At 39.6% G+C, this 27,382-nt stretch overlaps 4 protein-coding genes across 4 annotated transcripts; all 4 read left to right on the top strand.

Moving 5' to 3' along the window:
* Positions 1-1,460: 1,460 nt before the first annotated feature.
* Positions 1,461-7,352, top strand: LOC145435396 (uncharacterized). The gene is made up of 2 exons (XM_080312672.1): positions 1,461-3,041; positions 5,594-7,352. The coding sequence occupies exons 1-2, from the start codon at positions 1,469-1,471 to the stop codon at positions 7,228-7,230; spliced, it is 3,210 nt and encodes a 1,069-aa protein (XP_080168798.1). The 5' UTR covers positions 1,461-1,468; the 3' UTR covers positions 7,231-7,352.
* Positions 7,353-10,914: 3,562 nt separating this feature from the next.
* LOC145434987 (kelch-like protein 7) lies at positions 10,915-18,445 on the top strand. Its single transcript, XM_080312230.1, has one exon. It carries the CDS (start codon positions 10,984-10,986, stop codon positions 12,613-12,615), a length of 1,632 nt encoding a protein of 543 aa, XP_080168356.1. The 5' UTR covers positions 10,915-10,983; the 3' UTR covers positions 12,616-18,445.
* A 52-nt stretch (positions 18,446-18,497) lies between these two features.
* On the top strand, positions 18,498-22,975 carry LOC145434984 (kelch-like protein 25). The gene has a single exon (XM_080312224.1). It carries the CDS (start codon positions 18,498-18,500, stop codon positions 20,166-20,168), a length of 1,671 nt encoding a protein of 556 aa, XP_080168350.1. The 3' UTR covers positions 20,169-22,975.
* Positions 22,976-25,235: 2,260 nt separating this feature from the next.
* Positions 25,236-26,369, top strand: LOC145435003 (exosome complex component CSL4-like). The gene has a single exon (XM_080312260.1). It carries the CDS (start codon positions 25,311-25,313, stop codon positions 25,893-25,895), a length of 585 nt encoding a protein of 194 aa, XP_080168386.1. The 5' UTR covers positions 25,236-25,310; the 3' UTR covers positions 25,896-26,369.
* Positions 26,370-27,382: the final 1,013 nt, after the last annotated feature.

The following is a 27,382-nucleotide window of genomic DNA, read 5'->3' as shown; positions in this document are numbered from 1 at the left end:
TGGTTGACCAATTTTGACAAAATTAAGTTTGCTGCAGTCAGAACTGGATACCAGATTTACCCCTCCATTTTCATTGCAATCTGAGGACCCAGTGGTGATAAGAGCGGTTGATTTGACATGGACTTACCCACCTGTTGATTTTTATTATTGGATTGAAATAGAACCTTACACACTAGGTGCTTGGCCAGCGCCAGCGGGCTCACAACATAATTAGGATTTGATATGAATATTTCTTCTGTTGCTGGTACAGAGCACTATAAATTGTAAAATTGCTCTACACCCCATGAAGATCAACATGATGGCACATTGAAGTAAACCGGTTCCTCACCTCTACTGGAGAACATCCCCTATTCACATTCTCTGCCGCTTGACAACGTATTCAGGAACTCAAACTTGCCGGACCTTTCTCTGACCACGTAAAGTTATTGGGTTGAATTTGAATAGTTTCCGATATTTCAGTAGGCCTACCGCTATTTTGAACAATACTTGAATCTAAACTGAAATTTTAGATTTATTAATAAGTTTATTCACCTATTGAACATAACAATGGTACCAGTTTCTCGATTAAGTGTAATTCAGTTCTCTCAACCCCCATCGCCCTGAAACCTATTTCATCTAGTCAGAATATATTTTTGTAATTTTACAATACTACATGTGTTGTACTTTACGTCTTCCACTTGTAGGCCTACTAATCGTACAATTATTCATCTACAGATTTTGTTCAATTACTAACATTAATGCAATTTCAATTTATTTACTAAATCTGTCTACAATGTAGCATATCAGAGTGTCTTCACCTTCATGTTATTGTCGTTGACTGCCAGTCACCTCTTGTCTCAAAAATATCTGCGACTTTTTTGTTTGCGTATGGTGTGATCTGCTTTGAAAATCACTCCTTTCCCCTGTAATTTACCAAAAAGGTAGTAGCGTATAACTTCTTCAGAACCAATTAGCATGCTTCGAATTCTGTGGAAGCTCATGTTACTCATTTCATCAGGCTGATGATGCCTGGTGCGTCTTCTACTATTCGAGTGTGCCATTTTTAAATTTCGACAATAAATCATGATATAGTGCAATTGCAAATACAGATAGACTACCCATCAATCTCGTTATAGTTCTGTCTATGGTATAAGTGTGACAATCAAGTCCTAGTAGAATGAAATGAAAAATTATTGGCTAATTAGTCGCCGTGTTTCCTGATTTTATGCTGTTATAAAATCTGACACACTTTTGAAATTTATAACATGGTTCCAAAGAAGTGATGTGGCTTATGCATAGGAACTTAGGAAGGCACTATGAATTTTAACACTTTCCTCATGTGCTTCTTTCACTGCAATATGCAAGTAGTTATATATTTTAATGTTTAGCAGTGACATGTTAATGAGCTACCGTAATCATTTTGTATGATCCTCTTCATTTCGATTAAGGTGTCTTATAACATATACACTAGTTTATAATATTTAGGTCTATGGAAGGTGCTCCTGCGATCGTAGCCAAGTCCGAAAGCTTCCCCGGCAATCTTATTTTGTCGCTTCAAAGATTGAGACGCGACGGCAAATTTTGCGATGTCACCATCAAGTGTGACGACACTGAATTCAAAGCTCACAAAACTGTTTTAGCTTCCGCGACGGAATATTTTGAGGCCATGTTCTCGAGCGAAACGATGGAGGCATGCACTGGTATCGTTGATTTTTCCCACACATCCGTAGATGTCGTAAAACAGAGTCTGGATTTCATATATTCCGGGGAAGTCGAAATTTCCGAGGATACGGCGAGAGAGGTGCTGAACTTTTCCGAAATGACCCAAATAAACGAGCTAGCTCGACTATGTGTTGTGTTCCTAGCAGAATCAATCAGCATTGAAAACTGTTCTGAAATGATAGTGTTATCTAATCTCCATTGCGAGGACTTGTTGAGTGACAAAATCGGCGTCTTTTTGTCAAAAAATTTCCGAGAATTCTTTGAAACTGACGCCTTCAAATCGTTGGACATAGACTGCGTTTTGCATTGCATGGATTTACTGCGTGTCACTGCGAGTGGCCGGATGTGTGAAACGCAGAAATGGGATGGTCTTCTGTCTTGGATTAATTACAAGCCGGAGCAGCGAAAAGATCAGTTGTTCAATCTTTTCAAAACCGTCGACTTGTCATGCTTGACACGAGATTTCTTGAAAGAGAATATTTTGTCGCAGCCGCTTATCACTGAATCGAAGGAATGTTTGGCACTGATAGCTGTGAGCAGTGTTTTTGATCAGCTCTGCTCTACTAGAAAGGATGAAAATTTCAAGGGATTCTTATTCATATGCGATGCTAGTCAAATGATAGCCAGATATGAAATCAATTCTGGCGAATGGTTGCCTTCTGTTGCGTTTCCTGGCGAATTCTCGACACAAATGGATGTGATTTCTCACAAAGGTTGCATCTACGTAGGCGACGGCGCACGCTTGCATCAATACCGCGATGGAAAATGGAATGTGACAACTCCAGAGCCACATTCTTCAGGACACACGCCCAACCCTTGTTATTGTAGGTGTGTGGGAATCGGCAATAGTGTTTTCATGGTCACCCATCAGCATGTATATCGATATGTGACGGCAGATTTAACGTTGAAGTTACACAAATTGCCGGAAGGGCTGACGGGAGATTTTTTCATCACAGCATACAGGGACGTAATTTACATTATGAATTGCGGGGATAGAGCTTTTCTATTTGACCTATCAACAACGTTATGTTCACGTATCTGTCCCATTACCAACTGGAAAAATGGTTTCGCCTTCTGGTATGATCATAGGATGTATCTGTTTCATTTCAACTCTATCACTGATGCTTCGAACAGAGGTTTTGTCTACGACCCAAAAATAGACCGGTATGCCTCGATACCAGACCTAAATGCTACTGGCCTTGCAATGAACTATTATATCACAGACAAGTTATATCTCATCGGGGAAAGTCCCGAGGACATCCGTGGCGAAGTTGATCTGGAATGCCTGAAATCGATCAAAGTCGAGATGAAAGGGAAGAGGTGTACTGCAATAACCGATTGAATTACATGTATTTATGATCTTTAGACTCATTTAGTACAATGACCTGCATCAATTTCATGAAAGATTTTGGTAACAAGCTGTATGGCAACACGGGTTTCATCTTGAGCCATTAGTAAACCTTGTTCATTCTTTTTGACGTGTAGGACGGTAGGCCTAGATATAAAATATGTAGTTGCTGTATTTATATGTTATTGTTAATTGCCTCAGTTCGGTCAAGATCTAAATCCAAAAGATTATAGTGTGCACTATCGTGCTTGAAATAGCCCCCGATGGTTGTTGAGCAATGTGATCAGCGAGATTCCAACAATCTTCCTTGCAGATCTAGAGTGTGCACAAGATGCAACTGGGGCGGGCAAACCGCGGCCCTTGACAGCATTTTGTGCGGCCCACAAAAGCCATTACTAACATTATCAAAAATATCGATAAAATGCGTAGGCCTACTAAAAATCAATCACTTCAGTGACTTGATTAAACTTTTTCTGAACATATTTCACTTTGGTAATGATAAGGTATATTGTTAATATAGTGTCTTTTTAATTTCATCGCCACATTTTAAAAGGATTCGGTTACTAAACATCCAAGAAAGTGTAAACGGAAATAACATCATCCGTGATTTTAGATTGGTCCGGTCAGCAAGTTAATTACTATTGATGTTGTAGCCAACTTGGCTAAAACGACTCATAGCTTATCGATGTATAATTGTATATTGGTCCTCTGTATGTGCAGTTAGGTACAACTCATTCGCGGCTATGGTGGTCACAACTCATTTATGATCAATTGTTCAAAGCAATATAAAAAGAGAAAAGTTGAAGATGAATGCTTTCCAGTTGGCAATTAATCGTCAGAACAGCATTACTGTTTCGGCGTCTGAGTTAATGCAGTATTGTCGTAAATTAATCCGTTTGCTCCAATTTTGAAGACCACTGTGAGCCGAACATTCTAATTATAGGATAATATTGATGAGCTGTATGTATGAGCTGCGCAATTAAGCAACTGAGTTAATAACATGTTTGAGACGACAGTAAATTATGTTGACGTAGTCTGCACCCGCACAAAAGAACGTCAAGGCAGCAAATTTTCAACAGTAACACAGCAAGCCATTTGCTGAAGCCAGGGATATCTATCTAGATATGGTAATATAGTTAGGATGTCGTCAGCTTTACGTGTGTCCTAGCGGTATACCAAGAGTAGATTCAGTTATTCTTATGAAGATTGGCAAAAAGACCAGCTTATAAAATCTTGTGAATGTTTCTGACGCAAATCAATATTTGACTTGTTTCTAATTGTTATCTCCATTCCTGGTCACACACCCAAATAAAAGATTGCGTTTTGGTTTATGATCCCAATTTTACTATAGGGTGGATGGGTTCAGTCGTTGAATGAGGCTGTCGAGCCAAAAGTTTACCCACCCCTGACAAGGTTTTTTTAATGGCCGAATCAAGGAAATTTTTGTCATTGTTTTCGAACCTAAGATACTTTGGTCTAGTTTTTGCTCATGACCATGATCCTAATGTGCAATTTATGTTTTATTTCAATGATTGCCTTCAATTTTTTTATCCACGTCAATGGCAACCCTGTCTATCGGTAAAGAGGAGGTGCAAAATAGTCCGGAAGCAACACCCACCTCCACGGGTAAGCCTAACCCTCTAGCACCAGTGATGTAGGCCTACACTGACTTTTGTGTCCGGGAAGCAGTTGAGTAGTGTAATTAGTTAGGGATATTTATTTATGAATACACTCGATTACTTCACTGCCGTGGAGGTGACGAGTATCAAGGCCTTCATAGGCCATATCGTCACCTCCAGTTAAATTTTTATGTTTGACGAAGCAATAAATGTCTGTATGTCTGGATACCGTATGTCCTCTTTTAAAAGGATTTGACGTCTTGTTCAAAAAATCGAAAGTTTACTCCCAGGACGCCCGAATACTCTCTTTTCTGGGAATTTCTCCATTTTTTCTAGAAGAAGTGTTGAAATAGATGTGAAAATTGGACTCCGTTGTACTGAACGGCAGGGTTGGCTAAATAAAAAAAGAAAAATGAGCCCCAACGGGTTTTTCGGGAGTTCTATCGTAAAAATTTCCTTTGACCTTTTTTAAGTCAACCAAACAATATTTCCCTTAAAAATATCTGAGTTACCGATTTCTGGTCCGCTGTTATACCTTTTGTACCTTGTAGAAGGTGTCTTCTTTTTTGGATCTCAAAATATGGTTGTCGTAAATTAGTGATCATGGGGTGCACTTCTAGATTTGTTGTGTGTATTGCTGAAGTTCTTCTTTCTTTATGGTTGCTCAAATAGTACGTATTTGAACTCTCGAATTATTATCACTGCTATGATGTCATCATACATGATACTCAAATACTCCACTTTGACTCGAAGCTGAGTACTCGACTTGGAGCTCAATATTTTGCTCTAGATAGAATATATCAAGTTTTTGATTTTGCCTGGTCCTACTATTATATTACCAAAACCAAGTAACAGTTTTACGAATTCCTGTTTTGGAACTCAGGTGTCCTAATAGTGTGTAAACAAGTGTTGTATAGTATCTGATTGATGACGATGGATGATTCTGCGATCATAGTCAAGTCCGAATGCTTCAAGAACGGTCTTATTTCATCATTGCAGAGGTTGAGATATGACGGCAAATTTTGTGACGTCACGATCAAGTGCTCGGACTCCGAGTTTAAAGCTCACAAAAATGTTCTCGCATCTGCGACTGAGTATTTTGAGGCTATGTTTTCGAACGACACAAACGAAGCACGCACTGGAGTCGTGGATTTTTCGCACATCTCCACAGAAGTTGTGAAACAATGTCTGGATTTTGTGTATTCCGGTGAAGCTGAAATTTCTGCGAAAACCGTGAACGATATGCTTCACTTATCGGAAATGATGCGGCTTGAAGACTTGGCCAGGCATTGCGTGGAGTTCCTAGCAGAAAAGATTAGTATGGAGAATTGTGCGGAAATGATAGTGTTGTCCAATCTACATTGCAAGGAATCATTGACCAGTAAAATCGGCACGTTTTTGGCAATACATTTTGAAAAATTCATCAAAACTGATGACTTCAAATCATCGAGGTGCGATAGTCTAATGCACTGCTTGGATTTATTGGAATGCGCTGTGACGGGGAGAATTTGCGAGACGCTGAAGTGGAACGGTATCTTGTCCTGGATCAATTACGACCATGCGCAGAGGAAGGATGAGTTTTTGAAATTGTTCAGAGTCATGCGTTTGTTCTGTTTCTCGAAAAAATTCTTGAAGGAGAAGGTCTTGTCTCAGCCGCTCGTCAATGAATCTAACGAGTGCTTGAGGTTGACTGCAATGTGTGATGTGACAGATGAGCCGTATCCGGCGCTGAAGGAAACTAGCATCTCAAAAATTATGTACTTTGATGATGGAAGTCAAATGATTCTCCAGTATGAAGTTAAATCTGGAAAATGGCTGCCTGCTATTCCCTTTCCTGGAAAATTCAGTGGAGATGTTAGCGTGATATATCACAACGATTGTATTTATGCTGGTGACGGTGCTAAAATATACCAGTTGCATCAGGGCAAATGGAAGGTTGTGCCGCCTCAGAAAAATTATTTTTGGATAGAGATGTATTGTGATACTTGTCGTAAAACTCAATGTCATGACCCTGTAAATGACGGTAGTACTTGTTTTTCTAGATGTATTGGAATAGGCAGTAGTGTGTTCATGGTAACTTCCAATTATATATATGAATATACTGGTGTAGATTCTAAGTTGGCTTCCCATGGTCTGCAAGGTAGGCTCCCAAATCAGTTTTTCATCACAGCATCGGAGAAACAGATTTTCATAATGAGTAACTCCGGTCCTGATGCATTTGTGTTTGATTTGTCGACCACTCTTTGCGTGCGTATCAAGAGCATGCTTGGTCCTTGCCCCAACGGTCTTGCCTTGTGCTATGACCGTAGAGTTTTTACATTTTGTAGCCATTCGGAAGGTTCCTTCGTGTCACTATACGACCCGAAAATAGATTGCTGGACCATTGTACCAGGCATTGCAATCAGCAGTGTCCCGAAATCCTTTTATTACATTAGTGACAAGCTATACCTGACTGGCGAATGTCCGGAAGATATTTGCGGGCAAGTTGATCTGTGTTATTTGAAATCGATACGAGTCGAGATAGAAGCCAGGAGGTACATGATGACTCTAACCGATGATTAGTACTATTTACCATACTGGGTACCATCGAGTTTTCAATTTATACTTAGGATTAGATTTCAATCCTGTCATGGATAGTTTTTTCTCCAAATGCCACTGTGGATTACACATTGTGAATTTTGTTATTTTCTACTGTGAATAGCCTTGAGTCAAGTCTGTTTCATATTTGTAATAGGCCTATACATTCATTTTGAAAATTCATTAGCATTCTATCATTATCTCTGGTCATGTATTTACGTGTGTTAGTGTTTATCGCGTGGTATCATGTGTTCTTTTTATTTGTTAGTGTCACATCTTGCCGACCATATTCTTCCTAAATTTTAAACTTCAGTCTCCCTCTAGTTTCTTGCCTCTTCATATGCCGTGGTTTATTGATGTTGGTAGTTTCGGATTATCACTTTGTGTTGGTGTTTTAGGCGAACCTGTTTCCCTACTTTCTAGACTAGTGAAGGAAGTGAATCCGCCAAAATACTACGTTGGCCCGCTCAGCAAAATATTGTAAATTAGGCTACCAGAGTTGAACATGAAACTGTTGAGGCAGAATTGCAGTAATCCAAAAGGATTACCGTACCACTGGAGTAGCCTACTTGAAAAAATATATCTTTGTTACTGACCGTCAATGCCTTTGTGACATTGTCCAATGCATCCTGCCTGCTACATATCATCACAGTGGAATCCAGTGTTGGGATGACTCGAGTCATGACTTGACTCGAGTCAGACTCGAGTCAACTTTTTCGTATGACTTGACTTGACTCGAGTCACGTTGCAAAAATGACTTGACTTGACTTGACTCGACGCTTCAAAAATGTGGATTGACTCGTGACTCGGAGCAAAATTTACGAGTCAATTTCAAGTAATCAATAAGCAAACTGTGTCGACTAAATCATTGCATCATGTGTACGTTCGGATTATTCGCGATACGGCGCTGACACTTGTGAGAGCAACCAGTCATTCACTTATTGTACGTTCCACCGGTCCTCCATTGTTACATCACAAATTGACCGCAAACGAAATGATAATGGCTTACGTTGTCGTCGTAGCAATGTTGGGATGACTCGAGTCATGACTTGACTCGAGTCAGACTCGAGTCACCTTTTTCGCATGACTTGACTTGACTCGAGTCACTTTGCTAAAATGACTTGACTTGACTCGGCGTATCAGAAATGTGGATTGACTCGTGACTCGGAATGCTCCAAGTCATCAATTAATCGGTGTCGATAAAAATCACTGTATCTTGCGTATGTTCGGATTGTTCGCGAAACGCTGGTGTAACCCGTGAGTGCGACCAATCATTCAATGATCGTGCGTTTTATTGACCCTCCAATGTTCTCTCACAAATAAATTGACCATAAACGAAGTGATTGAAGCTTACAGCTTACGTTGTCGTGAACTAGTAGTGAAGTAATATAATAGAAAATTATATATTTCTGTTCTCTGTTCTTACCTTATAACCAAACCTCTTGTTTTATTGATTTTGAATTCGAATAGTTTATACACTCCTCAACCCTTGTCACAGGCTCGAATTGTGTCACAGGCTCGAATTGTATCATATCGATATGTAAATGGGTAAAGGGTAATGTATTGCATCATATCAATTCGTTTCTCTATTCTCTACTTTGGTTGGTAACTATAAACTGAGACTACGTATATGTGAGCGATACAGCGCTTTCTTGGGTGTATATTTAACTCTATATTCGTTCCTCGGTTCAAAATCAGTGACCACTCAATTTCTATTTCTGCCAGCTAGCAACATGTAATGACTTAATCATGCCTCATACTACGAAAAGGTTACTTGACTTGAATTTTGACTTGACTTGTGACTTGACTTGACTTGACTCGACTTGACTCGAGTCACCTTCAAAAATCGAGTGACTTGACTTGACTCGAGTCACCTTCGAAAACCGATTGACTTGACTTGACTCGAGTCAAAATGTGCAATGACTCGAAATGACTCGTGACTCGAAGGTAGTGACTTGATCCCAACACTGCGTCGTAGTAGTAGAAGATTAATAGAAACGTATCTCTGTTTCTTAGTCGGCTCAGCGCTTACATTGAGCAGTGCTCACCTTTACCAACCCTCCTCTATGATGCGTTTATATTCTCACGGATGTGTGTTGTAGATGGGTAGTGTATGTACCATATCAATTTGTTTAAACTTCTCGAAGCTTCGTATTCGATCCTTCATTTTGGCTGATAGTAACAGACTGTAGCATGTAACTAGTTAATCACGTATTCTATTAGCAAGTTCTACGTGTGCGCGTGCGATACATCGCCTTTTTCCTTGTATATTTAACTTTATATTCGTTATTTGATTCAAGCTAAATGGCCAATTAATCTCTTTCACGCAGCTGGCAAAATGTTATCACTTTGAATCATCACTCATACGTCGAAGATTCAATTTGACTTGAATTGTGACTTGACTCGTGACTTGACTTGACTCGAGTCACCTCCAAAAATCGAGTGACTTGACTTGACTCGAGTCACCTTCGAAAATTGATTGACTTGACTTGACTCGAGTCAAAATCTGCAATGACTCGAGATGACTCGTGACTCGAAGGTAGTGACTTGATCCCAACACTGGTGGAATCCAATAGCTTATGTCCATTTTCCACATTTGGAGAAAATTGTCTTTACGTAAAGTTTTCATCTTCTTTCAGCCATATATTTGGCCCTGATTAACTTTGAACTAATGAAGCGGGCATAACCATGGCCAAGATATGGCTAAAAAAATTTTCATGTTTTAAAAATGGACCTTCAAAATTTGAAAACTAGACATAACTCACTTTGATTTCACTGCGACGATATAATAGGTGGGAAGGAGGGTAGAAATCAGAGGTGGTCTATCACAAAGTACTTCTACTTTTTACGAGTAATCAAGTTAGTAATGCCAACTTGTAGAACTTGACGTGCTCTAGAAGTTGTTTTTGGACTTCCTTTTATCGACATTTTTAGGCCAAACTACTTTTTAGACGTTGTATTTTAAGAAATAGTTTTAGGATATATTATTATATGTATATTAGGGCTGTTCAAAAATAACTTTCATCAATGACCGTGCCACCAAGGTATTCATCTTCTAATGTTCTAATGTAGACTGAATTAACTAACTAAACTTAGCTACTCATTTCTCATTGTGATACCTGATATTATGCTGTCAATGGCACACACACTTTTTTCATGGTAACTTAAGTTCAGTAGAAAAGATGCTGATGTACAACAACTTTGAATTTAAACTTTTTTCAACTGTGCTTCATTCACTGTGAAAGTTGAAATATTGCTTATTATATGATGTGTGTAGCCTAAACCTCTTATTGTGTTTGATAGCAAAAATTCAACTGAATAGTATATTCATATTGAAATTAACCCAAATATTGTCGGCTGACACTCGTCAGGGGTAATCGTCAGCAACTAGTAGAGAATTGGATAGAACATTGTAGACCTATATATTCTTTCCAGTTCTCTACTAGTTGCTGATGATTACCCCTGTCGAGTGTCAGCCAAAAATATTCGGGTTCATTTCTATATGAATATACTATGCAATTGTATATTGTAGTTCTGCACCTCCAAGAAGCTCTTCAAAAATTCAACTGCACAATATTGTGTGAGCGTGTCTTTTATGCAAGTAGGCCTAATTATGTCGCCAATAGCACATTTTCCCAAGTAATGTAGATTTTTAGCAATTTTATTAACTCTAATCAATTAGCATTTTTGGTTTAGATATCTTATAACCTGTAAGAGTATAATATTTGATTCGACACAATGGATGATCATCCTGCGATCTCAGCCAAGTCGGGATGCTTCCCGGGCAATCTTCTTTCGTCCCTTAAAAGATTGAGATGCGATGGCAAGTTTTGCGATGTCACGATCAAATGCGATGACACCGAATTCAGAGCCCACAAGACTGTTTTAGCTTCTGCAACGGAATACTTTGAGGCCATGTTCTCAAACGAAACGAAGGAGGCTCGCACTGGGATTGTTGATTTTTCCCACTTGCCGATAGATGTTGTAAAACAGACTCTAGAATTCATATATTCCGGGAATCTTGAAATTTCGGTTGTCACAGTGAAAGAATTGCTGAACCTTTCTGAAATGATCCAGCTAAAGCAGCTAGCCGGGCTTTGTGTCGAGTTCCTTGCAGAGTCTATCAGTATGGAGAATTGTTCGGAAATGATCGTTTTATCCAATCTCCATTGCAAGGAATTACTGAGTGACAAAATTAGAATATTTTTGGCTAAGCATTTCGAAGAATTCATTAAGAATGACGCCTTCAAGTTGTTGGATATGAGCTGTCTTCTGCATTGCATGGATTTACTGCAAAGCGCGGCGTGCAGCGAAACATATGAAGTACAGAAATGGAATGCTCTTCTGTCTTGGATCAATTACAACCCGGATAAGAGAAACGATCAGATTTTCAAGCTGTTTAAAACTGTTGATTTGTCATGCTTGAGTCAAGATTTTGTGAAAGATAACATCTTATCCCAACCACTTATCCTTGAGTCCAAGGAATGCTTAGCATTGGTTGCATTGAGTAGTGTTTCTGGCAAGGTTGGTGTTGGTCAAATGAAAAGTGACTTCAATGGATTTGTATACTTTGAAAGTAACAGTCAAATGATTGTCAGGTATGATTTGGAATCAGACAGATATTTGTCACCTATCGCTTTTCCTTGGAAATTGTCATCTGAAGCAGATGTCATATCCCACAAAGGTTGTATCTATGTAGGTACCGGTGCTTGCCTGTATCAGTTCTGTAATGGGAAATGGAATGTGACTCCACCGAAGGTGAACTATGTTAAAAGAGATGTGGAATGTGAATCTTGTGGTAGCATGTCTTCACGTACTGTAGAACATCTACCCAACCCTTGTTATTGTAAATCTGTAGGAATTGGTGACAATATATTTATGGTTACTAGTCAGTATGTTTATCAATGTTCCACGTCAGATTTAAAATTGAAATTCTTTGAATTACAAGACACTCTGAAGGAAAATTTTTTCATCACAGCATCTGAAGACAAAATTTATATAATGGAATGTGGGAATCCAGCTCGAGCATATGTATTTGATATTTCAACAAAGATATGCTCATGTATTAGAAATCCCACATGGTATTATTACGGTGTTGCTGTATGGTTTGATCATAGGATTTTTGCTTTTCGTTATGATAAAGCCAATGACAAAACAAGCCGTGTTTACGTGTATGACCCAAACATGGATTGCTGGGCGAAGATACCGGAGATTAAAACTGATGGCGTTGCAGAAAATTGTTATATCACTAATAAGTTATATCTCACTGGTATAAGCCACGAGGATATTCGCGGGCAAGTTGATCTGCAATGTCTGAAAGCAATAACGGTTAAGAATACAGTAAAGAGGTATACAAGAATAACCGGTTGAAAAATTTCTTTATTTACTAGTTGCAGTCCTGAATATAACATTCTGACTGTAGGTTAGGAGTGTTCAAAAATGACTTCTTTCTCAAATTGTACTTGCTACTAGATGAAATTGCTCGGTTGCCTAATCGAGTAGCCAGTAGAATTTGAAAAAAAATGAATTTTGGTTCAGCCATAGTATTCAGCTATATTATCACCAATGCACGCTACATTGTGCAAGACCCCCTTTAGGCCTTTTTAATTTGAGTGTAACCTACTTCAGTGTGCATGCGATGAGTCCTTTTTTACATTGCCTAGGCCAGGGGGGTGTCTGATTTCGAAGACTACTCCAAGTAGTTTCGACACCTTCCTGTCTTTCATTGTAATCGCAGTCTTGTGGTGTATCGAAATGATGAAATTTCTAGCAATAAATCGATGCCTACTTCTGAATGACGTTACTGTATTCAAACCCGTTTTCTTCCGCCTCTTATATGCATATAATCACGTAGCCTTTTTTAAAGCACAATTCGTCGAATAATCATTTTGTTTTGCATATTCTTATTTGGAATTTCAGGTATCCTAAAGCATGTAAACGATTATAATATAGCATTCGATACAATGGATGATTCTGCGATTGTAGTCAAGTCCAAATGCTTCCCGGGCAATCTTATTTCGTCGCTTCAAAGATTGAGATACGACGGCAAATTTTGTGACGTCACCATCAAGTGCGCGGACTCGGAGTTTAAAGCTTACAAAAATGTTTTGGCGTCTTCGACAGAGTATTTTGAGTCTATGTTCTCGTATGATACGAAGGAAGCTAGCACTGGAATTGTTGATTTTTCCCACGTTCCTACTGAAGTGGTGAAACAATGTCTGGATTTTGTGTATACCGGCGAAGTTGAGATTTCAGCGAAAACCGTCAAGGATGTGCTCAACTTGACTGAAATGATGCAGCTGAGCGAGTTGGCGAGACTTTGTGTGGCGTTCCTTGTGGAAAGGATTAGTATGGAGAATTGTGCCGAGATGGTGGCATTGTCCTATTTACATTGCAAAGAATCGTTGAGTGTCAAGATCGGAATATTCTTGGCGAAAAATTTTGAGGAGTTCATCGAAACTGAGGACTTCTATTCTTTGGAGTATGGTTGCCTTCAGCATTGCTTGAATTTATTGCAAAACACCGTGACAGGTAGAGTGTGTGAAATACAGAAATGGAACGGGATACTGTCCTGGGTCAGCTATGATCTGGAAGAGAGAAAGAATCGATCTTTCAAGTTGTCTGAACCATGGACTTGTCGTACCTGTCCAAAGACTTCCTGAAGGAAACCATTTTATCGCAACCACTCGTTAGTAAATCAAACGATTGTTTAGCGTTCATTGCGAAATACTATGCTGCTGATCAGCCAGGCCCATCAAGAAAGAGAAAAAAATTTGGTGTACAAGTCCTGTATTTTGAGAATGAGAGTGAAATCATTGTACATTACGACGTGGCGTCTGACAAATATCTCCCTCCTATCCCTCTTCCTCATGGATTCTCTGATGATAGTAGTGTGGTCTTCCATAAAGGCTGCATTTATGCCGGCGATGGTCAGATCGTATCCCGGTATCAGTTTAGTGAGGGTGCATGGGATTTTGCTCATCCCGACATTGACACTAGAGGATTTCACGCAACGCTTTCAGGGAATCTCAGTCCTTGCTTTTCCAGATGTGTCGGAATCGGCAGCAATGTGTTTATGGTAACTTCACATTATATATACCAGTATACTATCGGAGACTCAAGACTGTCCCTCGAGTCATTGCGAAATTACCTTCCGCGTAAGTTCTTCATTGCAGCGTCCTGGGACCGGATTTTTATAATGAGCCAATGTGAAGATTGCAGAGCGTTTGTATTTGACATATCCACCAAGTTGTGTTCGCGTATCAAAGGTATGCCCGCACCGTGTTCTTTTGGTCTTGCTGTATGGTATGATCAGAGAATTTTTACTTTCTGCCATTCCCACAGAAGAAATGAACCGTCACCGGCAACCATTGTGTCGGTCTATGACCCGAAAATAGATACATGGGCTCCTCTACCAGACATCGAAGTCGACGGCATCCCGAAAAGCTTTTACATCACTGACAAGCTGTATCTTACTGGCACAAAACCTGGCGATATCTGTGCTGAAATTGATCTGGATTATCTGAAGTCGATTCAAGTCCAGATCCAAAGGAAGAGGTATTTGAAGATAAACAATTAATGTTATTGCTTAGTCACGTAGCCGAAAGGGTTTTTGGTGGGCGAAACCCCATCTTTTCAAACTAGAAACCCTGTCCTTTTGAAATGCCTGTTCTATCTCTAATATTCAATTGCAATTCAGTAATTCATAGTAATCAGTGTTACGTGATGTGCGGGATCAAAGAATCGGAATCACCTGAAATCTGGTGCCATTACAGAACAGATTCCACAACCGATTTTGACATTTCGATTCGCGAAAATCGTCTCCGAGGTTGCATTACACGCCATGCGTGTTTAATTGTTCACAAGAGATCAGAGACTTGCTAATTGACAGCACTGCCAAACCAGCTGGCAAAGTTATCATACGCGCAAGTGTGTCAACACTTGTACAATATGCATTTATGCATGCAGGCCTACTTAAACCTAATGAATTGATGCTATATTGGTAAATTTTTAAAAAATCCCTCCCTTTTTTCATGCGGCCCTGTTCCGGCTGGCTTCGCGTCTATTACTCCGTTATTCTCAATTCATGACACAGTGTATTGCCATGACTGCTTTTGAATTGATTCTACTCGTATGAAAGGATTATTCCTGCTTGATTTTCCCTGTAAGCTGCTTTTATTATTGCATGTGGTTAATGTATATTTTGTACCTGGTACTCTTACCTCGATTTATAGACTAATTCAAACTATTTGCACCAATATTGCATCAGATAATATTTTTGCAATTGTATGTTAAATGCCTAGACATAGAAAATACTGTGATTGAATAAACTATCAAAGATTCAGCCGAACGCAATATCGATCCATAACTGCCCGCTTGATTTTTTCATGTTTTCATTAGGATATTTAGCAATTTCTGAATCAGGGTTAGGACTAGAAAACGGTATATGTGCTCTTATCCGCAATACAGTCGTTCATTAGGATGTATTTTGGTGCTCGTGTTAGCCAAGTTTTCTGTCCTTTTTATCGTTTACGTGCTTGTCCTTTTTGCACCTTGCTTCAGATTCAAACCCAGTGTGTTATTTCTCTGTTCTGTCCAATCACAAGCAATACGGATTTGCATAGAATATCAGAATTCGGCCCGTCGTTAGCGATTCACACATTATTGCAAATTGCATGACCATTTTTCAAAATCAGTCACTTGATTTGCTACACAGAAATTCAAACAACCGCTCTTTCATCCAGCTTTTATGCGAAAATGTTGCAAAGAGAGTGTTTTGATACAGTCATATTGTGCCGTACTACAACAAATCATTTCAATTTGAAAGTGCAACTGTGCATATCAATAATGATGTCCAGAGGTAGTCTAAAACCGGTCAGTGTTGCTACTTGGGTAGAAGTAGTGCCGTAAATTTCTACCGGTAACTAGGGCTGGGCAAAATCGAGTACTTGAGTGATTCGATTCATAATCACATATTATGCTTTGATTCGAGTATCAATCACTATTAGCGTCATAACTGAATGTAATATGTCAAAGCTCAAATATGAACCTTTCCTGCCTCCGCAAAGAATATAATGCCCGTTATTCATCACATTAAAGTAGGCTTACCATACGTCCTCTTTTAAGAGGATTTGTCCTCTTTTTTGACTTTTTTGAAAGTGTCCTCGGAGGACGCCCTTTTGTCCTCTTTTTTGAGATTTTGTCCTCTTTTTTGAAAATTTAGGTCAGATTTAGAGGAAATTGGTGATGAAAGTGGTGATGACAGCTCTGAGCGAGAAGAAGACCTTTTTTTTTTTTTAGTCATCCACCTGGCAATGTGGAGTGAAAAACGTGATTTTTAGCTCTGAGCGGAAGTGATGACCTTTTTTTTTTTTTTTTTTTTTTTTAGTCATCCTCATGGAAATATGTGGAGTGAAAAACGTGATTTTGAGCTCTGAGCGGAAGTGATGACCTTTTTTTTTTTTTTTTTTTTTAGTCAACCGATCATGAAGTGGGGAAAATTTACCGGTTTTTAAGAATTCTTCTCCAGTTTTGCATGTCTGAAATTTCTGAAAAAGTGTCCTCTTTTTTCATTTCCGAAATATGGTAAGCCTAATTAAAGACACTTTGATATTTTTTTCTGCCATAACGATTTTGTTGCACAAGTTCTTGACAATGTTGTGGGATGAGCAGGACTTCGGAAATGTGTTATTTCCAGTAACGTTCGTCGCTTTGTACCTTGTGTTTCGTATGCTGCGATAGCCAATCAAGGTTTCAAGGCTTCTGCAGTTGAAAATAATGTCTAAATTATAATTCTCGTTGATAAATACTCTTTCAGTGGCAAGGAGCCTATAAATTTCAGTACTTTAAAAACTCGTCTTTTACTACTCGACTCGAATCATTAAAATTGATACTCAATTCAGATTAGAGTTCACGGCTTTGGTTGTGGAGTCACATGCTGTTAGTATGTGGTGGTTTAGTTCGGAAAGATATGCATTCAACTGACTAATGCAAAACTACCAATGGTACTGCAAATGGACATCTTCAAAAATACATTCGGTTGCAATGATAGGCCTACATCTATTTCACTCGGCTATTAGGAGAATTTCACTTCTGTTAAAACTGATGCAAACTTCTACCAAAACGATTTTCTACTCTAACTCAAAAGTGTCAAGTAGGGCCTATTACTAATTTTGTCCAAGCGCTCAAGATTACACGACCATTATTTGCCAAATAGGCTTCTTTTTCCTACAGATTTCACATCGTTTCTATCCCTTGCCTTTTTTATGTCATTTTATTCAATGTGTATTGTGCATTACTTGAACAAACTGCAAGACAACTCTGGTGCAATTAGACTGTATTTATTGAATGGAGCTCGTCCTTATTTTATTACTGTGAATTTTCATGAAAACAGATAGTAGGTCAGTAACAAACAACCTTACTTTTGTTTGATCTACTTTGCCCCCTTACTTGAGGGGCATAGGCGCCGGACGCTAATTTTCTGTAGGTATGCGGGATCGATGATCTCACAAAGAGTTGAGGTCAAAATGCAGCAGAATTGACAAATTAATCGTGTAAATGCTACCATTAGAACGACTCGCAGTCGTTCAATATCACCAATTACTCAGTCTCATGTAGGCCTGTATGGTGGAAAATTACGATACTATCAAGTATCAAGCAGAGGCGTAGCCAGCCGCAAAAAAGCATACCTGCGTCCGTCGCCTATGTTGAAGGTTTGATATTTTAGACTAGTTCTTACGAGTAGACTAAAGACTCTAAATTAGTTTTTTAAGTAGGCTAATACAACTTGGGCCTACTTTTTGCGTTTTAAATTTTGTGGAGTTGAAACAAGTTTGCATAAATTTGCATTACTTCATTGTGCCATGCCCCATGACAACTTGGCGATACAGTCCCTGGTATGAAGGTCTCCGAATATGAGAGAAAAAGTTTTACAGGCTCTCCCGATTGTAGAGTTGCCGCAGCGCTCAGTGATCTGAATACTGAGGTTTTACGCTTTGTTTCAGTAATTTCAGCTTGCTGGAAGAGAAGAGTATTGTACATAGGAACTGCTAGTTTTTCCATACTTCACATTATCTGCACACGAACCCCCTTTCTCATGGTTTACAGTCAAAATGAAACTGTGTCACCTCTTCACGCACGTAATCATAAAGTCAAAAGCACGATTCACTAAGTAAACGTTATGTATCTTTTCCATTTTCAGGTTTAGGTATACTACTTGTTAACAAGTATAGTATAGCATTTCATTCGAGACAATGGGTGATTCTGCGATTGTAGCCAAGTCTAAATGCTTCCCGGCCAAGCTTATTTCGTCGCTTCAAAGATTGAGATATGACGGCAAATTTTGTGACGTCACCATCAAGTGCGCGGACTCCGAGTTTAAAGCTCACAAAAATGTTTTGGCGTCTGCGACAGAGTATTTTGAGTCCATGTTCTCGCATGATACGAAGGAAGCTAACACTGGAATTGTTGATTTTTCCCACGTCCCCACGGAAGTGGTGAAACAATGTTTGGATTTCGTGTATACAGGCAAAGTTAAAATATCAGCGAAAACTGTCAAGGATGTGCTCAACTTGACTGAAATGATGCAGCTGAGCGAGTTGGCGAGAATATGTGTGGCGTTCCTAGCGCAAAGGATTAGTATGGAGAATTGTGCCGAGATGGTGGCATTGTCCTATTTACATTGCAAAGAATCGTTGAGTGTCAAGATCGGAAAATTTCTGGCGGAAAATTTTGAGGAGTTCATGGAAACTGAGGACTTCTATTCTATAGAGTATGGTTGCCTTCAGCACTGCTTGAGTTTATTGCAAAACGCCGCGTCAGGTAGTATGTGTGAATGTGAAATACAGAAATTTAATGGGATGCTGTCCTGGGTCAGCTATGATTTGGAAGAGAGGAAGAATCGATTTTTCAAGTTGTTCGAAACCATGGACCTGTCGTACCTGTCTAAAGACTCGAAGGAAGCCATTTTATCCCAACCGCTCGTTAGCGAATCGAACGATTGTTTAGCGTTCATTGCGAAATACTATGCTGCTGATCAGCCGTGCGCGTCCAGAAAGAGAAAATCTGGTGGGCAAATCCTTTATTTCGAGAATGAGAGTCAAATGATTGTGCATTACGACGTGGCGTCTGACAAATATCTCCCTCCTATCACTCTCCCTTGCGGATTCTCCGACGATGGTAGTGTGGTCTTCTACGAAGGCTGCATTTACGCCGGCAATGGTCAGATTTTAACCCGGTATCAGTTGAACGAGGGGGAATGGAAAGCCACTCAATCCGAGGCGCAGGCTAGAGGATTTCAACCGACGCATCCGGGTAATGCCGCTCAATACAGGGCGCAGGTTAGAGGGTTTCACCAAACTGTTTCAGGGAATGCTTCTCCTTGTTTCTCTAGATGTGTTGGAATCGGCGGGAGCGTGTTTATGGTAACTTCACATTATGTTTATCAGTATACTATTGAAGACTCAAGAGTATACCCCCATTCGTTGCGAAATCGGCTTCCGCAGAAGTTTTTCATGGCAGCATCGCAGGACCGGATTTTTATAATGAGCCGATGTGAAGATTGCACGGCTTTCGTATTCGACATATCCACCGGGACGTGTTCGCGTATCAAAGATATGCCCGCATTGTGCTCTGCCGGTCTTGCCGTATGGTATGATCAGAGAGTTTTCACTTTCTGCCATGCCCAGAGAATAGAAGGACCGTCACCGGCAAGCATTGTGTCGGTCTACGACCCGAAAATAGATACATGGGCTCCTCTACCAGACATTGAAGTCAACGGCATCCCGAAAAGCTCCTACATCACCGACAAGCTGTATCTCACCGGCATAAAACCTGACGATATTTGTGCCGAAATTGATCTGGATTATCTGAAATCCATGCAAGTTCAGATGCAAAGGAAGAAGTACTTGATGATAAACAATTAATGTTATTACTTAAGCCCCCTTCCTCTTCTAACCAAAATGCCTGTTCTAGCTCCAGTAGTCGGTTGCAGTTCATTAATTCATAGTAATCAATGATGCGTGATGTTAATTAAGAAGCTTGTGCAATCTGCATTACACATGTAGGTCTGCTGAATCCTAATGAATTGATGCTATATTGGTAAATTGGAAAAAATCTAAACCCCTCCATTTTTTCGAATGTCCCTTTTCCAACTGGTTACGTGTCTATTACGCTATTACTCAGGATTCATGACACAATGTATTGCCATGTTTGCTTTTGAATTGAATCTATTCATATGAAGGAATTATTCCTGGTCGATTTCACTGAGCTGCTCTTATTGTGCCACAATCAAGTTGAATTATTGTATTTGACCGGTGTATTTCTCGTGCCTGGTAGGCCTACTCTTCGTTGCTACGATCCCTAGACGAGTTTAAAATATTTGCTACAGATTTTAGACAAATTTAAAATATTTGCACCAATCTTTTATCAGATAATATTTCGTGCAATCGTTTGTTACTTGCCTACTCTGAAAATACCGTGATTAAAATGTACAATCAGGGATTCAGCCGAATGCAATATCAATCCATAATTGCCCGCTTGATTTTTTCATGTTTTCATCAGTCAGGATATTTAGTTATTTCTGAAACAACGTTAGCACTAGAAAATGGTATGTGTGCTCTTCTCTGCAAACCAACCTTTTATTTGGATGTATTTTGGTGCTCCGTTAGCCGTGTTTCCTCTCTTTTTTTATCATTTGCTTGCTCAGTCTGTTTTGCACGTTGCTTTAGTTTGAAAACCCAGTGTGTTATTTATTTTTCGAGTCCAACCGCAGTACAACACTGTATTGCAAATTGCATGACCATTAGGGTTGTTCAAAAACAACTTCTTTTTCCGAATTCCGGGGATTCACTGATTGAGTTGTAAGTTTGCCTGAAAAAAACGCTGCATACCAAATTTAGCTGAATTCCAAAGAGTAGAATTATCCGCAAAGCCTATTAAATTTTTTGAATTCATTATGAAAAATAAACCATAAAATTTTTTCTTTCAACCCCACGATATTGTTGAATCGCCCAAAGTAATTGAATAGAAGAAAATGGCCTTCCGTTCACTTCCGCGGCTCCAGCAAAAGCGATATTATTGCAGTTGTAAGTTTTGAATTTGCAAAAATAGCATTGACCGTGGGTAATCCCAAAATTGTTAATGAAAATCTCAAAAAGCTTCGCTTCTACGGGTTAGAATTGCGTCAAATTTGTTTTGCATCGATTTTGTAGACCACCCAGCAATTCCATGGGGTTGACAGTAAAATTTGAAGAAAAAAAATTGTTTTCGAAATAAATTCAAAATTTTCAATTGGCTCTGCGGAGGCTCTGCTGGTTGAAATTCGGTGTGCAGCATTCTTTTCGACTACTCAACAGTTTAATCGGTAAATCCCGAAAACCGGCAAAAACGTTATTTTGAACAACCCTGAATTGACCATTTTTAAAAATCAGTCACTTGATGCACAAAAATTCAAGCTGCCGCTCTTTTATCCAGCTTTTAAGCGAAAGTATTTTGATGTATTCATATTATGGCGTACTGCAACAAATCATTTGCATGTGAAAGTGCAACTGTGCATTGTGCAATGTTTATATCATTAATGATGCTCAGCGGTGGTCTATAAGCAGTCAGTGTTGCTACTCGGGTAGAAGTAGAAGTGATATGGATTTCTACCAATACTCAATTTTAGGAGTAGCTACTTCCAGTGCTCATCCAAACTACTTGGAGCAGAAGTAGAAATGAATGGTCCGAATAGTAGTAGGCTACTCAGTGTCAAAAAAGTCGATTTGGTCGAGGAGTCGCCCGCTGTCAGCACTTAATCCCTGGTAGCTAAGTTAGGAATAATATGCATCTTCCCAACTAATGGCACTGCAAATAGGGACCATCTTCAACAATATTTTCAGTCGCCATGACACATCGTCCATTTCACATGGTTATCAGGACAATTTCACTTCTATTAAAACTCGGGCAAATTTCTCGCAAAACTATTATCTTCCAATTTCTAAACTCGAAAGTTTCAAAGGTAATTGATTTTGCCCAAATTAATTGTGGAGTAAAAGTGGTGATAGCCCAAAACAAAGCCGCTTAACTACCCCGAAAAAGTAGAAGCTTACTTTGTTATCGTATCGTGCAGCCGCATGTAACGTTGATCTCCTCAGAATTGGCATACTATTATGCCGACAATCATGTTTATGGATGCCTACCGACAGATGCCTTTATTTCATTTCCATCCCTTGCCTTTTTATTTTTCATGTCATTTGTCATTCATGTGTGCATGCCTTACATGTTCTAGGTTCAATGCCTATTTTAGGGGGGCGCCAAGGTGCTGACTGTATTTATTAATCAGCATATAGAATTTAGAGGTGTTTCAACATTGTTACCCAACGTTTTCTTCGGTGATTTTATTCAAAATTTATATAAAACATGATATATATATACCTCAGGTATTTTGCTACACTACTTTGCACAAATGGCCTCGGGGGGGGATAAGTTTAAGATTGAACTTGAATGCTCTGATTTGAGGTTTGAAATAGAGGAAACATTATACTATAATTTACGGTTCGATTTACTTTAAGCACATGAATCATCTACTTGACAATTGCAAAAGTGAATTTGATATATACGAGTAGTATAGTATCAGGAACCAGCTTATTGCATTCAGGAATATATTCTTCTTGTAACCCGCCAACTTTTGAGTGCTATTGATTTTTTTGCAGTATCATGGCATAATAATCAACTTTACACTATGTTTAGACTTATAGGTTCAGATTCTCTATGCTACTCTCCTGTGTCATAAAATTCCAAACGTAGATTTATGAAGAATTCGGTTGACAAAATGGCTGACTCCCTTGGGGACCAACTAAAGGTAGACGCAAAGATTTTGGAAGAGTACGCACTGAAAAGTGATGCCATGTTCAACCAGTTTTTAGAGGACAGTGAGAAATTGCTCCAAGAAAAGCTAGAGCGCTTCAAATCAACGACGAAAGCTAAGCTTAAGAGTATGCAACAAATCCAATGTAAAGTATCTCAGCTCGACCGAGAGTTGGCGGATTACAAAGATGCAGTGGCGAAATTTTATGATAACAGTGAAGCAGACTAGATTCATTATGAGACTGTGAGACAATACTTTGAACTTCCTTGTCCAGACCATTGCCTATTTGCTGGCAAAATACCCAGATTTGGTAATTTCAAATCCTGTTCTAGATTGCAAGTTCCATGTCAAGATCCGTCTTCAAAATCCCATCCAAATCTGGCAGAAATCTTCAAACCAATTTTGTCTAAATCCAAGTTCATGCTATGCTCCCTTGCTCTTTTAGCATTGTGGTCTTACTGCAGTGTCATACTTTCAGCTAAAAACAATTAGCCTGAATATATTATTGGACGCATTTTGGCTTATTTTGTGGATGGAAGATGTCATACTCATTGGTATCTTGAAATGGTCCAATGTAACTTATCTGCCCAAAAGAGGAGATATGGATGAAATTGGAAATGACAGCGTTCATAGTATTATCATTGACTAAATGTAATATAATTTTATATATATAATCGTGAAATCCACTGTTTCTGTAGTTTTTCAGATATCAAAATACTGTTTTACAATGTGATGTGGAGAGCTATGTGGATATTCTTAGCAGCCATGTATACACTGTGTCCTTTAATCCAATATTTTTTATTGCTATTTTGAGATTTATATTTCTTCTTGTCTGTGTGGGTTTATAATTGTAATTATGGGATTTGTTTGTTCGTAGGTATATTCTCATGTGACAGGTATCCCTGTGTATCACATGTTGAACCAGTAAAGAGGATTCCCTTGACAATTATGGGTTGGAATAGGTTGAGAAACCTGCTTTATTTTTGTGTCGTACTCATTATAGCATGGTCAAAGTCCTTAACTTCCATTGCTTTGATATTTTGTAAAGTATAACAATGAATTTATTATGTTGATATAGGTGAATGTATTCCCCAGTGACACGCCATGTAGTTGTACTCAAATAAAGAAGACCAATGCAAAATTAGAAATAAAATCGGTCAAGTACTAGATGTTACTTCACCTCTTGGTTATTGGATAAACTAAAAACAACCTGTTTCAGTTCCCAGTTTGAGCAGATGTGCTTCTGTAGGCTAGCGTTTGTAATATTGCGAATGAAAATTATGCATTTCAAATTTCTAACGTGTTAGTAATATGTTTCAGCACTGAATTTTAAAGTTGGCCAGTAATAAAGTACTTCTACTTGTCAGGATACGCAAGGTAAGTTTTGTCTACTTGCACTACTTACTGGAGTGGTTAAATTTAGGCTACTTGCACTTAACAGATTATTACGCAAAACTACTTGCGACTCTGGGATATGTTTGCAGCAGATTTATAACGGAGATTGGCATTACAACTGAGAAAAATATCGCTCTAGTCACTGCGATTGAATGTCATTTTTCGAAAATGGGGAATACACCTACAGCACAACTCGGCTGATCAATGTAAACGGCGTTGCTACAGGAGTAGAAGTAATGTTGTAAATTTCTATTCAATTACAAGTGGAAGTAGCGATTTCCAGGATTTGCCGAAACTATTGCAACTAGTTGCTCAAATTAGTAGATTTGGTCGATGGGTAGCATAGCCAACTTCTAGCTGTTAATATGGGGGTGACCGCTTCCGAAATTGCAGTTTGCATCTTCGAGACTAACGTAAAATCACCTATGACGATACAAATTGGCGCAATCTTTTGAAATACAGGGTTTCTTTTGGCCAGTCGCTATGATAATTTTACCCATAAAAAATATGCTAGCATATCCCAAAACTGCGTTCTACTTTCCAAAGAATAAGTTAAAAAAGTACGTAGTTGTGCCTAAAAACCGACCAAGTAGAAATCACAACCAGTATGAAATCACAACCACTCCAGTAAGTACTGCTGGTAGGCGAAACCTAGAGGTACTTCGTCACTGACCGCCGCTGCTTTTCAGGTGTTCATCTTCTACTTGTATAAATGTGGGGAATTTCACAGCGTTCCGCTTAGTACCATTGCTGACTACTTTAACTATCTGTGCAGTCAATTTACAGCATAACTTATCGTGATCAATATCGTTAAATTATCAATATGCCGACGCAATCCATCAGAGTGTGCGTTCCGGGAGAAAAACTAGGAAGCTCCGAAGAAATACACGCGGGTTCGGGCACGTACGCTCGCCACGGGTTCATCTTCGCATCCCTGGCCGGCGTTGTCGAAGAGACGAAACAAGGCAACGAAATGATCATATCCGTACGGTCGAAACACGAGAAACAAATACTGCCGCAGATTGGCAGCGTGGTGACTTGTAAGGTGGTGGGCATATCGGCGCGTGCTGCGAAGTGTCTGATCACGGCCGTGAATAACAGTAGGATATCGGAACCTTTTCGCGGGGTGATACGTCGCGAAGACGTGCGCGCTAAGGATATCGAGAAAGTCGAAATCGCGAGGTCTTACCGTCCGGGCGATTGCGTGCTGGCGAAGATCTTGTCTCTGGGCGACGCGTCTTCGTACTTGCTGACCACCGCGGAAAACGGCCTGGGTGTGGTGCTGGCGAAAAGCTGCGCCGGGGAAATGATGATACCGGTCGGCTGGCAGGAGATGCAGTGCCCGGTTAGTTATTTGAAGGAGCCGAGGAAGGTGGCGAGACCGCACGATCACTTTCTGAAGTCTTGATTCGCCTGTGAGTGTTATTATGGCGCTTTGCGCGGGAAGAATTCGAGCATCGCGGATGGGATGGTCCTATTTAGACGCGGTTATTTCAGGACATCGCGTGCTTCGTGGCAAATACTATCTTGGAACTGAGACCATTTTGCGAGTCGAACTCGCTATTGGTTGATTGTGACACTGTCATGACTTTGGTGGCCCTGCTTGGTTCGGGACTAAACTAGGATGCAAATTTTCACTTTTCTGATGACTAATATGTGATCACGAGGACAAATTTCTATGAAACGCCACTCTCGACTGTCGTAAGATACCGCTTGTCGGACTCATGGCTCCACATAATTCTGTTCTCGACTATGAAAAGTTTGTGAAGATGTTTTGAAGTAGGTGCTCCTACTCCCAATGCAACGTGTGGATTGCTGGTTATTGATGGATTTGTATGGTGCGGACATCTGTTTTTGTAATAAATCTGGGAATTATTTCGGATGTTTTTGATCAGTGGTTCGTAACCGGGGCTTATGCGCCCCTGGATTTGAACGGGTCAAAAACACCCAGGAGGCCTGAAGAATAACGGCGTCGCCGCGTGTGGTAGTTCTCGCAGTGACATAAGATTGTATCGTAGAACAATAGCTAATCCCTGAGCTCCCGTTACAATTTTACATTCGGCAAAATTTATCAAATATCAAAAACCAGAGATATGTGCCATGCGCGTGTGCATCATATTTCCATAAATTAAGTGGTTATAATAATTCACGAAGAGCGAAGATTTTAATTAGTGATTGAATATGCCAATACGATCGGGAATAGTATATATACATTATACACATTGCTATCATAGTTTATCCTCTCTCTGCTCACGTAATCGGATTTACCGGTGGAGCTAAGTGAGGTGTATTGGCAAATGCTGGGCCCGTAAATGATATAATTAGACATATTCGGGCGGACCCGTTGGTATAATGACTTCGTTACATGATGTTATTTCCAGGGTTGTAACCAAGTCGCAATGCTCCGAGTCACAAGTGAATCTCAGTTTTATAGTTTTGACTCGATTCATTTTCAATTCAACACCGAGTCATGGTATTATGACTCGAGTCGAGTCAAAGTCATTGTGTTGACTGCCCAGTTTCCAGTTAACGGCTTGTTAAATCCACTTTTTGTAACTCTGTTTGGTGATATCGAATGGTTCGCATTTATAATACTAAGTTTCGTCATTCTTAGCAGTTTCTGGACGCATTTTCAAGTACCGGTACCAATAGACGAAATCCCAATAGTGGAATTACTTTACTATTCCTCGAAATTACAATGAAACGTCGGTCTTGGCTGTCTGAGTCTCGAGTCACATGACTTGGTTCGAGTCATGCGCAATGACTCGAGTCCAAGTCGAGTCATCTGAAAAACGTGACTTCGAGTCGAGTCATTACAACCCTGGTTATTTCATGACCTGCCTGCTATATTAAATGATATTGAAATCGCCCACATGAACTAAAGACGCACACGAT

The sequence above is a fragment of the Botryllus schlosseri genome, chromosome 3 (assembly GCF_051294905.1).
Source record: "Botryllus schlosseri isolate E-star chromosome 3, Bs_hap1, whole genome shotgun sequence".
In the NCBI taxonomy this organism is placed as follows: Eukaryota; Metazoa; Chordata; class Ascidiacea; order Stolidobranchia; family Styelidae; genus Botryllus; species Botryllus schlosseri.
Note: the sequence above shows the minus strand (reverse complement) of the source record. Positions and strands in the feature narration are given on the sequence as shown.